The following is a 14,666-nucleotide window of genomic DNA, read 5'->3' as shown; positions in this document are numbered from 1 at the left end:
GTTATTATTGTTTTTACTTAGAAGAAATAGCCTCTGAACTAATCTAGGGCTCTAGTCCCCATGTTCCCTTCCTCATATGGCATGGAGAAGAGACTGCATCCACAGACCCCAGCTTGGGGCATGAAAGCAGAGAGTATGGCTTTAGCAGTAAGTTCTGCCTTTCCCTGCAGAACTTTCCCCTTCATGGAGCTCCTAGCTCTGTTGACTTCCAAGGAGGTTGGGATCAGTTCTCTCAACTGGATTCTTCTCCCTCCTAACCTATCAGGTCCCAGATTTCAAAGCCTGCAGTAACTTGCCCGGTTTCTTCCTCCACTCTATGGAAACTTACCCCCCCCCCCACAGTGAAGTGTTCCTGGAGGTTGGGCTGGGGGTGGTGTATCAGGGGAGTTCCTGAGAGCACAGGAATGCCCCTTTGCTTCAGAGGTTTGCTCATAGTCTACATGGAGGGGCAGAACCCCTGAATTTTTTCAGGGGAGGGGATGGAAGACAAGCCCCCCTCCATGAAGTTAGACGTAAAGGGAAATACCGCAAGCACAAACATAGAATTTGCACTAGGTGGGGGGAGCAGTAGGCCTAAATTCTACGCTAGAAAACCAAATCAGTTTTCCCTGAAGAACATTCCAATATAAACAGAGTTCTCTACATAGAGTTCATTAGACCAGAGAGACAAGGGAGAATGACTAAACACCACATATAAGAATCTATAAAATTTCTTCCTCCTGGACATATTTTCAGTAATAATTAAAACAAACAGAAAGTATCTTCATTTTTATAACTTGTAAGATAACTATGCCAAGCTCAAAAACAAGGTAAAATGGCCATAAAGAGCTACGGACAGAATAAAAGTAAGATAACATTTCAACAAAGGCATCTCTTTCACATTACAATTTTTTTCACCATAAACATTTTTTATTAAAAGTAGGAAAGTTTCAGTAACCAACAGGTACAATTATCTGCTATTTGACATTTAAATTTCCAAGCATACGTAGCTATCTAACTATCCATACAGATATACACAAACATTCAAATTAACTAGATTCCTCGATTTATTTTAGTCTATGTATATTGACAAGTGACTTGCTTTTGACATGTACAATGAGGGTAATGCACCCAAAAGAACAGCATACCATAATATGCAAAGTAAAGTGCACACCTATGCATACCGTGTTTAAAAAAAAAAAAGTATCCTGCTAATGCATCAGTTAGTTTTCAAAATTTAGAAGCAACTCCACAGAAAATAAAAAAAAAAGCTAAATTACTAACTTGACCTAAAACACTTTACACAGACCCTGTCCTACTTTGATTGTTCTACAGCAATGCTATTGGGACCAGAGTTTTCAAAATAGTTCAGGACCAGCGTTTCAAATGCTCAGCACCCACAACTGGGTCTAGATTTTCACGGACTCCTTTTGAAAATCTGGCCAGTCTTTTTGGCCAGTAAGTGGGAGCTGAGCACGTCTGAAAATCTGGCTCTGGTTATGGACATGAGCTTTTTTGAAACGCTGGCCCTCAATTAATACACTGTAATACCACATATTAATTTCTTTCTCTTCATTTACAGGATAAGCCTATAATACTTGTTAGATTTTGTATTGAGGAAATTTTGTATTCCCTAATTTAGCAAGAAAATGATAAAAAATATATTTTTAAACCCATCATTACCAAACGCCCATAGAACAACAAGAGCCTAACAAGATAAATGGAGCATGCTTTGCATAGCCATAAGTGTTCATTTGCATTCCTGGCATCTAAGGTCCAATCCTGCAAATCCTTTCACAGGAAAGTTAATGGGAATTCCATCTGTGAAGAACATGCAGGACTGGCCTTTGTGGACTTTAATGCCATTTTTCAAATGTACTTTTTATGCTTGAGTTTTTATTCATCATAATTAAAGAAGAAAGCATGCAAATTACAGGTCTTAGTTTCCCTTTGTTCAACGTAAACAACTATTGACACCAACAGCAAATTAGATAGTTTTTTTTGTTTTATTGTTATTTTGTTTGTTTTTTATACACACAAACCCTGTGAATTTAATTCGCTTCTACTATATTGTGAAAAGCACATCACATTAACTACTGTTTACTGGCATGCTTAGTCCTAACTCCTTGTTGTTTAAACAAATACTTCTCCATAGAGATTTGTATGCCAATCTTCACCAAAGGAAAAAAGTGTTTAGATTAGAAACTAATTAAGACAGGAGCATATAATAGGGTACAAATGCTAATAAGAACTTAACTGTAAAGACATAAAATTAACATTAAGGGAATAAATATCCTAGATGAGCATTCAGGAGCCAGAGAAAAATCAAAGAATGATTTGAGAACACAGGAGGGGATAGTGACAGCATCTATGGACTGAGCAACTATATTGGAGAAAAATGTCAAACAAATGTGTTGTGTTTGATATGATGGGTTTGCAAGTGAAGTAAGAATGCTGCCAGGAAGAAAACTGCTTTTAAAAAATAATAAAATTCAATAATTAGAAATTATCTACCTCAAGAACCAGCCAAAGTTGGTCTCCATTCTTCACATCTTTCTTGTAGTACATTCCATAGAACTTGACTACATTGGGATGATCAGAGAGAGCTTTCAAAATGTTGTACTCGGCTTCAATTTCTTCATCAATATCCTAGTGCAGCATATCACAAAAATAAATAGCAGTCAGCAAACCCAAGGCCATATGAAAATTGACACAGTGTGCAGTCTATTCAAACTTTGTCTAAAGATAAAACAAAGTCAAATGAAATATTAGTGCATCTTTACAACACTGTAAAACATATACTCAGTTCTGTTCAGTCACAATACCCTATTTAATATATTTAACTATACAGAATTAAGACTAAAGTCATCTTTAGCTTACACTGTCTTCTGTCAATTTGAGCCAAAGCACATGGTGGCAGAAAGTCCAACAGGAGTATGGGTGAGGAAGAAACTGCCATAGTTCCAGGTGGTCACAACATCCTCTAGATAGGAGCCTGCATGAAGCTGGCACAGACCTAAGTGGTGGTGGGGGCAGTGCTGATTGAAACTTCAGCCAGAAAAACTGCTATTGAGTCCCTGGGAGAACTTGCAGCTTTTCTAGTCTGGTACCACCAGGAGGGAGAACAGACAGTATTCCTAAAACCTGCCCTCCCTTCAGTTGTGAATCCCTTCTCTGGGGCTAAGGGTTGGGTTCTGGAAGGTACAATCTGGATTCACCTCCCTCTCTCTGTACCAGCAGGTGTGAGTCCAGACCAGTATATTAGCAGCCTTTGCTAAACAAGGCGTTTGCTTAGAAGGAAAAGTTACTAAAATATGACAGCATCAAGGTTGAATGAAATAATTTACTAGACAGATTTGCTGAATCTCACTGACAAATATTGTCTCATTCTTTCCTTGTGCTCCGCCATCTCTCTGTTGGTTTCTACCTGTTGTCTCTTGCCTTACACTTAGATTTTTAGATTGTTGCTCTTTGGAGGAGAGTCTTTGTTCTCTGTTTTTACACTTGCTAGCAATATGCAGCTCTAATCCAGAGGTGGCCAACCTGAGCCTGAGAAGGAGCCAGAATTTATCAGGGAACATTGCCAAAAAGAGCCACAGTAATATGTCAGCAGCCCCCATCTGCTACTCCCCTCCAGCCCCCAGCACCTCCTGCCCACTGGCAGTCTCACCAATCAGCGCCTCTCACTCTCTCCTCACGCTTCCCACCTACCGCTATCAGCTGCTTTGCAGTGTGCAGGAGGCTCTGGTGGGGAGCGGGGAGGAGCGAGGGCATGGCAAGCTCGGGGGAAGGGGTGGTGTGGTGGCAGGACCTGGGACAGAGCAGGGGTTGAGCAGTGAGCACCCCACAGCACATTGGAAAGTTAGCATCTGTTGCTCCAGCCTCGGAGTCAGCGCCTATGCAAGGAGCCGCATATTAACCTCTGAAGAGCTACACACGGCTCCGGAGCCACAGGTTGGCCACCCCTGCTCTAATCCATGACCAGGGCTCTGGGGCACTACTGCAATACAAATAATAATAAAAAAAAACACGTTGATTAAATTCACTGAAAAATTTTTCATACATTTTGAAAACTTACCACAATAGCCCAACTTGATTGTCATGCACATTGTGTAAAGAGTTGTCACTTTGGATGGGCTATCACCAGCAGGAGAGTGAATTTGTGTGGGGGGGTGGAGGGTGAGAAAACCTGGATTTGTGCTGGAAATGGCCCACCTGATGATCACTTTAGATAAGCTATTACCAGCAGGACAGTGGGGTGGGAGTAGGTATTGTTTCATATTCTCTGTGTATATATAAAGCCTGCTGCAGTTTCCACGATATGCATCTGAGGAAGTGAGCTGTAGCTCACGAAAGCTTATGCTCTAATAAATTGGTTAGTCTCTAAGGTGCCACAAGTACTCCTTTTCTTTTCACCCAACTAGGGGTAATTTTGCAAATACTGTGCATATCAACATCCAGGTATTGCGACAGGCACAGAGACTGAAAACGACAAATATGCTACTTTCTGTTTAAAGTTCATCTTTCTCTATTTTAATTTCAGTTTCAGTATTCAGTTCTCCCCAAACTCTTATACTCCAAAGAGTACTAAATAATTTAGCTAGCATTCACCAAAGGCACCAGCAGAGTTCACCTCTCTTGATGGTGGGTCCTGAGTGCTCCCTTAATGTGGAATCAGAATTGCCACTGTACTCTGTTCACACCCCTCTCCTTGACAGAGTAAAAATGGGGAGAGGGGAGCCCAAGAAAAATATCATTGTTGTTGAGTCCCCCATTTCTGCAAATGCATGTGGCAAGACCCCACTACTTCTTTTTTGTATCCCACTGAACCTCTTTATACTTTTGAAGGAAGTTTGATATTGTCTGGAGTTTCTGAAACAGTGCACCCAGGGATCCACATACCAGAGCACATGGAAGTTTGCCAGCACCCAAAGAAGGGTGATACTGGGCTCTGCTGCAGTCAAGGTGTGAAGGTATTTCATCTGCACTTGGGGACATGGGGATCTCAGCAACAGCCACGCTGGTCACATGTAAAGTACACTTATACTAGTGCGCTTCTCCAATTAGTTGTGCACGTACTGCTAGTGTGGGTACCCCGTACCTGCATTGTGTCCTCATATGCTGTGCTGGGCATGGGCATACACTGTGCACGAGTGTGCACACATGTTCACACCATCCCTTTTCAGTATGGGACAGTAGCACTACCATTTCTGGGGCAGTATCCCAGAGTCCTGTGCATCACAGGAGACACTCTGGGAACCTCCTTGCTGCATATTGCTGGTACTATATGCTGCCTTCACACAGCTGGCAACGGCAGCTCCTGCTCAGCCTCCCTCCTACCCAACTGCATGGAAGACATGGAGCAAGTCCATCAGGATGTGGATCTGCTTCTGTTGCTCACAGGACAAATGTCCAAGTGATGCTGTACTGGACACTGCACATAATCTATCCAGAAATATGTGGGACTCTGAAGCCATATGACCGAGAAGGTGAATGAAAATCCATTGGGGTGCCATGGAACAGATGTCTTCAATGCTGTGATTGCAATGGTATGGCCGTGGGTGGACCACCGCTTCTGATCCTGGAGAACCAGCGTGGCGTGGTGGGACCACATCATCTTGGAAATCTCGGATGATGACCCAGTGGCTGCAGAACTTCAGAATGAGGAAGCAAATCTTCACAGAGTTGTTTGAACCGCTTACAGCAACCCTCCATTGCCTGAACACTCAATTTCAGAAACCCATTCAGTGCAAAAGCCGGTGGCTTTCTCCCTGTGGAGCTGGCAATACCTGACAGCTACGGATCAGAAGTCTGCTGTGGGGAAAGGGGTGGCTGTATAGGTTTCCAAGCTATCTATCCACTGGTGGTTCCAATAACCCAAGTCCATGAAATTACAGCTAGATTTCAGAGGATTCGGTTTTCCAACTGTGCAAGAGCCATCGATGGAGCACACAGCCCAATACTTTGATCACTGAAAGGGGAAAGTGAATATGTGAACCAAAAAAGCTTCATTCGCCAAGGCTTAATGGACTAAAGGGCTGATTAATGAACATGAACACTCGACACATTGGAAAGCTCCATGAGACCTGGGTGCTCAAGAGATCGGGGTTTACTGTAAGGGTAAAGAAGGACTTTATTCCCCAGAAACAATGTGGCTCTGTATGGTGTTATTTTGGGGGACCCCACATACCCACTCAACTTGGCTCATTAAGCCATATCCTGACATTGCTGGCCCAAGAAAGAGGAAATTCAACCACAGACTGTAGAGTGGTGACTGAGTATGTGTTTGGGTACCTAAAAGTCTGTTGGTGATGATTGTGGACCCGCATGGATGCCAATATGGCAAACATGGTCCTCAGTATAGTGGTATGTTGCGCCTTGCACAACATATGTGAAACCAAATGTGAATACTTTTGGACAGAGTGGGCACAAGATCTGGTTATCAAAGCTTTGACAGGCAGCTGGATCCCACCCATTTGTACACTACTCCTGGTTCCCAGCAGGCAAGAGAAATTTGTGAGGCTATTTTCTTGCACATCGTGAAACATCTAAGAGAGGTTTTGGAAGGCGCTTCACACAACTTCTTATCAATGTTCTCTAAACCAGTGCAAACAGCACATAAGAGCTGTTATACATGAATACTCCTATGATTGCTAGTGGTGACTATTTGTTGGGAGTAGGGATAAGGGGTCAGTATTATCTATCTTCATTTTTAACTTTGTTTCGGTTTCCTTTGTTCGTTTTGTTCATTAAATCATTTACAAAGCCAGACATTTACCTAATCTTCATTGGGTTTTCCATGGTGCTTCTGAAAAACATCAGCTGCTTCAGAACTTAGTTCACTGTTGTCATCCCTGTTTGTATTTTTAATTAGGAATTTTTAAATTTTTTTTTTAAAGGAGGGATGTGTGATGGTGTGTACCAACCCCACGCTCATAAGGTGAGGGGAAATCTTCCATGTGGGATGATGAGGCTGAACACAGGGTCGGGTAGAGGGATTGGCTTGGAGTTTTTGTCCCCCGTTGCATGAGCTGGGGGGTTCCACTGCAAGGAGTTTTGGGTACCAGTAGGAGATAATGTGCTAGCTGTCCATCATGCTTCTTCCCATAACAGGTGTATGTATGCTTGATCCACCACCTCACCGACAGCCTGGACAGCAGCTAGAGGAGGAGGAGAAGAAGGTGGTGCTTGTTCCCAGAGACGTGCAGCAGCAATCATGGCAGGCAGAGACGAAGTATTTTGCTACCAGTTGTACTAGGGACTGCATGATCCCATTACCTCCAAGCATGCTCCTACACCCCGTGCTGTCTCCCCAGTTGCAGGAAATCGTTCATGATTGCCTCTTCCTGCCTAAGAGTCCTATCCTTCCGTGCCTAAAGAAATCAAATTGGCATTGCCTAAAGAAGTCAAGAACAATCAAAATGTCTCTCAGGGTCCTTCTCCTTCACTCTGTTCTCTCTGAGTGCTGCTCCTGCCCTCCCAGAGGAATGAGCTCCCTGGCAGCAGGTAAGCTCCCACCAAATCAAAGACAAGGGGTGCATTATGTGACACTATGCCCCATATTCCTCATAGAGATATTTTTATGATATGGACTTTGTGGCTGGAGGCAAGCCCAATCCAAAGAGGGAGGAGGGCATAGTGCCTACCAGTGAAAAGACTGTTCTGGCTGTTAGTTGTGAGCCCACAGCCAAACAGGGGATAGATCTCACCCTAGAGAGCACAGGAGAGTGTCTTAGAGGGGGGACCCAGAGAAGGACATTGAGAAGGAATTTGGGGGAGTACAGGACTGTCTCCTCACTGATTACAGGGAAGGCTTTGCCCAGAACAGAACAGCTGTTCCAGCATCTGTGCTCCTAGGCACCCAACCTGTGATTCAGGTTTTAAGAGGGAACTGTGTAACTGACCTTCCAGAGGAGAGCAGCCATACAACTGACCTCTTAGAAACAGAGAGAGAGGTGACAGAGGGTACCCCAATCCAGGTCCCACTTTTGCAAAATGCTGTTCCTGATGTACTTGTGAAAACTAACTCTGTCTCTTTAAGACAGGATGAGCGTCCTACTAAAGGCTGGAGTGTCAGTGAAAATGCTAATGACCCACCTGAGAAAGGGGAGGACAATGCATTCTCCCCAGCAGGTAAAATTCTCCCAGCGGATAGGCAAGAGCTGAGAAAAGGGGGTAGGGAAGGTTTCAACACTAGGAGTGAGAATGACAAAAAATCCCCAGGGGTTGGGGAGCATTTTTTGCTTGGGCATAGCCCTGGAGATGGAACGCAACTCCATAGAGGGCTGGCCTGTAACATACAAGGTCCCCTTACACCCTTTCTTCCCCAAAGCCCCAAAGATATACATGAATGAAGAACCTTTACTAAAAGGGGAAGAAAGACCAGTATCTGAACACATACTGTGGTTCAAGAAGAAGTTGCAAAACACAATGAATATTGAACAAACCGGACTGTCTAAACAGAAGGCGTGGTATGATCAACATACCTGGAAACACCTCCATATCACGAAGTTGCTGGTACTGTTGAACCTCATAATATACAGCTTATTGGTTATAACAAAGAATTTGGTACTCATGATAAATCCCTTACAAATGTGTAACATGCATAATTTTTGGAAAAAACTTTTGAACGTGCTAGGAGTGATAACAAGAGAGTCCTATAAGAATACTGCTTCTTAGCCAATACCTGTAAACAGGCTTAGAGCTTGGCACAGCAGAAAAACCTAAACTGCTGTTTGGAAGGGGAAACTGAGGCATGCCGTCTCATGGCATTGATGGCTAAATGCCAAGACACCTACACTTTAAAGGATATTGATATCTGCATTGTGTTAACAATGTTGCACACTAGAATGCTTTCAGGCAACCTGGAAAAAAAAACCCTCAGAACTTTGCAAACACACCTCTGGATAACACTACAGTGTTTGATAACACTTGGAGGTTGTATAACCAAGACCAAAGGAGGACATTAGGTGCACTTCCCTCGCATTAGTCAGTGACTAACCCTCTGGCAGTAATCTAAGGGGGCAGGTGTGATACTACTCCCCATATTCCTCGGATATATTGTTATGATATGATTACAGCATATCTGAGACAGGTTTTATGCAAGATGGGTCATGTAAGGTATCATTGGAAAGGTTATGAATATGATTATCATATTGTTTGCATGTATCATTTTTGTATCTGAAGTTAGGAATATTGTCTGTGCACCTATTACAACCGTGTTTACCCCTGGGGAATGCCCACTGGACAGAATGAAATCAGTTTAGATTGCTGGCTGGAAAGGGCCATTAGGAAAAACAATAGGTTTTTGAAGATGCTAATCTCCCACCTTCCTGGAAAGTCTTCCTGTGGACACTGTAAATAGACTTTGAGTTGTGGCTGCAGGGCCATGTGATCAAGTCACCTGATACTGGACTCCATGATAAATTTTGTACTTTTCCCCTGACCAGGGGTGGGAATCACACTGGAAGACAAAGGATTCCCACCATACGTAAAACCTATTTAAGGCAGGGGATTGACATAATCATGGTTCGTTCTTCACTGAATCCCTGCCCAGGATGACTGCTGTAAACATCTAAGAAACAAAGACAAGGGGCTGGGGGGTGGTGGGGGGAGAGAAGGACTGAGCCCAGGCTGGAGGGGTGTCTAGCCTGTGAATGAAATATCTGAAGTTTTAAGCTGCAGGCCAGTGCAGCTGGCCTTTAAGAATCTCTGCAATCTGCCTAAAACAACATTTAGGGTGAGAAATTACTACTTGTAACCAGTTTCTTTAGTATCTTAAGCTTAGATTGCATGTTTGTTTTATTTGCTAAGTAATCAGCTTTGATCTGTTTGTTATCCCTTATAGTCACTTAAAATCTATCTTTTGTAGTTAATAAACTTGTTTTTGTTTTCTCTAAAAGCCGTTTGTGGAATTCATAACTGGGGGGGAGGGGCGGGCAAGAAGCTGTACATATCTGCCTCCACATTGAGGGAGGGGGTGAATTCCAATGCGCTTATGCTGTATAGTTCTCTGTGCAGCACAAGATGATACAATTTGTGGGTTACACTCCACAGCAGGTGTGCAGTTTAGCGCTGGGCAATTCCTTTGCTGAGCTTTCCCATACAGAGCTGATCTCACCATCTGTGTAAAACTGCAGCTGGATGTGTCCCTACGTGTGTGTGCTGGAAGGGAGCTTGACAGCCTGTCACAGCAGCACAGTGTAAAGGGAACCCAGGCTGGTGGGGCAGGTGGGCTCAGTGGTACTCCAATTTTAAGTGGCACCCCAGGGGAACCTCTCACACATTATATTTCATCTCCTCTGAAGGAATCTAGGAAACACCCCCCCCCCCAACATAACATCTGAGGATTGCAATGGGTATAGTCCCCTTCTTTCTTGCACAGTGCTATAGCCCATGAGGAAGGAACTATGGTTAATAATGGTAAAAATCTGAGGTATTGTTATTAAAATGTTGTAACTTGTACATCAAAGGGGCTGGTTGGGGTGGGGTTTAGTTCCTCTCAGGGGGTATCTGACTAGGTTACTTTTTGCTCTTTAAAGGCTGACCATCATTTGGAGAACATAGCAGTTTTCAAGATACCCGAATGGAAAAGACAGGTCTTTCTAGTCCTATCAGGGGAGCTGACAATCTGTGCCAGAGAGATGTTTCTGCTAATAGTCAGCCCTCTACCCATTGCTCAGTGGAGGGGGCTGGTGAGCTGCAAACATGGACCAAACTGTTGAACCTGAGGAACCAGCTTGAGTTTGTGTTATAGCAAAAAGTTGCTGAATTATGCTTGCAGGACAGGGAGGCAAACAGAGAGAAAATTGACTGTATTCTATACTAGCAGATGGAGTTCTCAGAGAAGAGGAACCAAGACCCACAAGGAATACCCACCCCTTCCCTAATGCTCTTGTATTGCCAGACACTCTGTCCAGTGAACAGCATTGAAAGAGACACAGAAAGAATCATACCACAAGCCTATATGGTCTTCTCTGAAGTTTCTGATTAACACTATAAGCCTGCTGCCTCTCTGCTGGAAAAGGACACTGTATTGTGTTTGGGGAACTGCCGGGAGCTGAACCTTCACCCACCCCAACTTCTCCCTGCTTCTGCAGCGTGCCTTAGCGCAAGGAGAGGCCAGATATCAGGGACTAGGAATGATAACATATGTTTGAAATGGTCACAGGGAGAACAGACCACTCAAGCAACCAAACAGTTCCCTTTCCCTTCCTGGACCTAGGTGAGCCTGTACACAAGACAAGAAACCCAGCACAACCAGCTCCCATTCATAAAGGGAAGGAAAGAGTGGGTGGGGGGACAGGGAAGGGTGGTAGTTCTGGGCCTTTTCATAAAAGTTCAAGTCATGAAACAGTTCCTTCCCCATTCGACCATTTCCAAACCAGTCCCCTCCCATTACCACCCTCATCAGCATGACCAGGGACTACTGTTGCCAGAGTGTTTGCCAAGAAATGCATAGACGTGGAGGGACAGAGATTGCTCATTCATAGTCTTTGTTAAAGCTTCCACTAAACGCATTGAAGTGGTTCATGTGATCTCAATGAAATCATTAATTTACAGCGTGCGTTTCTAGGGGACCATGTCAGGGTGACAGGCTTAAGAAATATTTCACTAGATCAACAGGGGATATTTCTGAGGAGGGTGGGGGTGTTTTGTAACATACCAGCCTTGGGATCTGCAGTGTTCGTCAGGCTCCTTGTTGGGGCGGGGGGAGGAGGAGAAAGGAAGTTTCCTCAACCAGATCCACTGGGTAGAGGTGCAGAATCACATGCTCCTCCTCCTTTGGGGCACCCAGGACTTCCTCCAAGACTTCCTCCGAGGTTGCTGCTGCCTCCTTACCCTACCCTCATTGGTGTCCCATTGTACAATCAGGCCAACAGGAATGGGGGGGTGGGTTGCAAGTCTCTTCAGTCTCTGTACTTGCAGCGCAGGAGAGTGTGCAGTCCAGCTCATCGTAGCGTGGGCATGTGCTGGGTCCCCTCCCAGAGCTGTGTTGGAGTCCTCCACCCTCTGATATAGGAGCCTGAGGTGCTTCAGGTGCTTTGAACAACTTTTATTAACATGAAGAAAAGGAGTACTTGTGGCACCTTAGAGACTAACCAATTGATTTGAGCATGAGCTTTCGTGAGCTACAGCTCACTTCATTGGATCATTAAACTATTTATGAGCAGCTGCCATGGTCTGAAGTGCCAGAAAAACACAGATCTATATTGCCTTTACCTTGGACAGAGAGAGTTATTTTATTATTGCATCCTTCTTGCACCAATGTTGGTGCACAATGGTGTAAACCAGCCTCTCCCCTCTCTCTCTGTCATTAGCTGCTGCTTCCATTGGCTCTGTGTTGAGATTGGCTGTTCTGCCCTCCCTGCTAAGGGTTCTTGAGGGTACTCGAGAGAGACCTTGTCTCCTCACACCAGTTGGCTTCCACTTGACAGCTTCATATTGGAGTCTGTGTGTTGGCATCTGGAATAAATGCCTGAAATATGTCCAAACCCTTCCTGGTAGCAGCAACAAACTGCTGGCTGGTGATTTGTCAGATCTCTTAGTTGGTGATAAGGTTTCCCCATTCAGCGCCCAGAATCTTTTGTAGACACATTTTCCAACGGCATCTAGTTTTCGATCATTTTAATAGCTCTCGCAGCCATACAATAACACTGAGATTATGTTTGAGTTGAAAATTCTCCATTTTACCTATGCTATGGTATATCTTTGATGTCCATAACATTGTTGAGTTTAGTGAATGCCTTTCCTATCCTTGATGTCACAAGGTCTCTGCTGGCTAGTATCGTGCTACCGTGCCAAACAACAACTACAGAGTTAGACTATAGCCTGGTTTCACACCATTTTCCAGGTTGAACCATTCTGTTGTCTGGCTGTTCATCCTTACAGTGCAGTTTACATCATTGTACATAGCGTCAAAGACTTTAACTGGAATTCCATAAGGTTGAAGAATAGTATGTCTATGCATGCTGTCAAATGCCTTTTGAAAAACAACTAAATGAAGTTGATAAAGGGAAGCAGAAGCATTCTAGACATTCTTCTATGACGGTCCTTAGTGTGAATATCTGATCTAAACAGGATCTCTAGGGCCTGAATCCAGCCTGTTTTTCTCCAAGCTTTGCATCCACTGCTCTTTCATTCTTTGTAATATCACAATACAGAAGACTTTCTCTATAATGGCAAGGAGTCACACTACTGTCCAATTGTTACAGTCAGTAAGATCACCCTTTTATGGATATTCTGACAATCTTCCATGGGTCAAGGGGGGTGTCTCTTTTTTCCAGACTTTATTGAACAGTTCTGCCAGTTTCATTAGGGTGGTAGCGTCAAGTGCTGTTAGCATTTCTGCTGTGATTTGATCATCTCCCACTGCTTTGGTGTTTTTCAGCTTCTTGACTGCAGCCCGTACTTCTGACATCTCTATGAGACAGCTGTTGGGATCAGGTTGATTTGGTTCATGTTTCATTGAATACTAGTACTGAGGTAGGGCTGGGTCTGTTGAGGACTTCTTTGAAATGTTCTGCCCATCTGTTATTTTGTTCTGCTTCAGTTGTAAGCATTTTTCCATTTATACTCTTCATTGGCTGATTTCCTGTTCTGAAGTTTCAATCACTTGGTAAATGACTAACTTCCTATCATAGCAGCAGCTTCAGTTGCTAGGCCTTCAACATATCTCTATTTTATCTTCCCTTGCTTTTTACCATTTTGTCTGCTTTCTTGTACTTCTTTACTTTTTCACCCAACAGTCAAATGATCTTAGCATGCAGAAGTTTTCTCGACAGTGCTTTTCCTTCCTCGATATGATGCCATGTCTCTTGGCTTATCCAGTTCTTGCTGTGTCTAAGGCTATGTCTACACTACACACCTTATCGTGGCGCAGCTATAAGCTCTCCCATCTAGCTGCTCTATGCTGGCGGGAGAGAGCTCTCCCGCTGGCATAATTAAACCACCCTGAATGAGCGGCAGTAGCTATGTCAGCAGAAGAGCGTCTCCTGCCAACATAGTGCTGTCCACACTGGTGCTTTTGTTGGTGAAACTTATGTCGGTCAGGGGTGTGTTTTTTTCACACCCTGATCAACAAAAGTGCCAATGTAGACAAAGCCTAAATCTGTGTTGATATCCAACAGTGACTGCTGCAACTTGTAACATGTTGCGTCTGAGCACTGCCCATTTTCATATAGGTCCATTTCTTCTGCCTCTGGTAGTGACTATATATCTGTTTCTTAGTTCAAGCTGGAATTTCTCACAGTACTCTTTTGTGCTCAGTTCTGTAGTGTTGACTTTCTTTGCCACATTTTGTTTAATGCTGATCTTTTCCCCTTTTAATTTCAATTTGGCAATACAAAGATTGTGATCATGGCTGACATCTGCTGCTTGATATGCCCTTGCCTCTTGGACAGATGACCAGTATCTCGAGCTGATGCAGATCGATAATGTTTATTTACAAATGTCTCTAGGAGGGAACAGGGTGTGACAGTTACAGCAACTTCCTTCAATATCCGGCACAAACCTCACTTAATTACATTTAACTATTTTAGGAGTTCATTGTATTAAAAATGCAAATCTTTAGATTACTGTGAGAATGTATGGAACTTCTTTAAAAGGAAGGCAGGATGAATGCAACCACTGAGAAGCACTGTGAGCTCCAAAAGACTATGTTGAACAACAGGGCAGAGACCAATTAT

At 43.7% G+C, this 14,666-nt stretch overlaps 1 protein-coding gene across 1 annotated transcript in view; it reads right to left on the bottom strand.

Moving 5' to 3' along the window:
• MYO3A (myosin IIIA) overlaps positions 1-14,666 on the bottom strand; it is a 194,088-nt gene that overhangs the window by 169,618 nt on the left and 9,804 nt on the right. Inside the window, exon 2 of the mRNA XM_073334312.2 lies at positions 2,494-2,628. Coding sequence (XP_073190413.2) covers positions 2,494-2,628 — 135 coding nt within the window. The remainder of the gene's footprint in view (positions 1-2,493; positions 2,629-14,666) is intronic.

This window comes from Lepidochelys kempii, chromosome 2, assembly GCF_965140285.1.
Source record: "Lepidochelys kempii isolate rLepKem1 chromosome 2, rLepKem1.hap1, whole genome shotgun sequence".
Classification (NCBI taxonomy): Eukaryota; Metazoa; Chordata; order Testudines; family Cheloniidae; genus Lepidochelys; species Lepidochelys kempii.
This window is presented reverse-complemented; position numbering and strand designations above follow the sequence as displayed.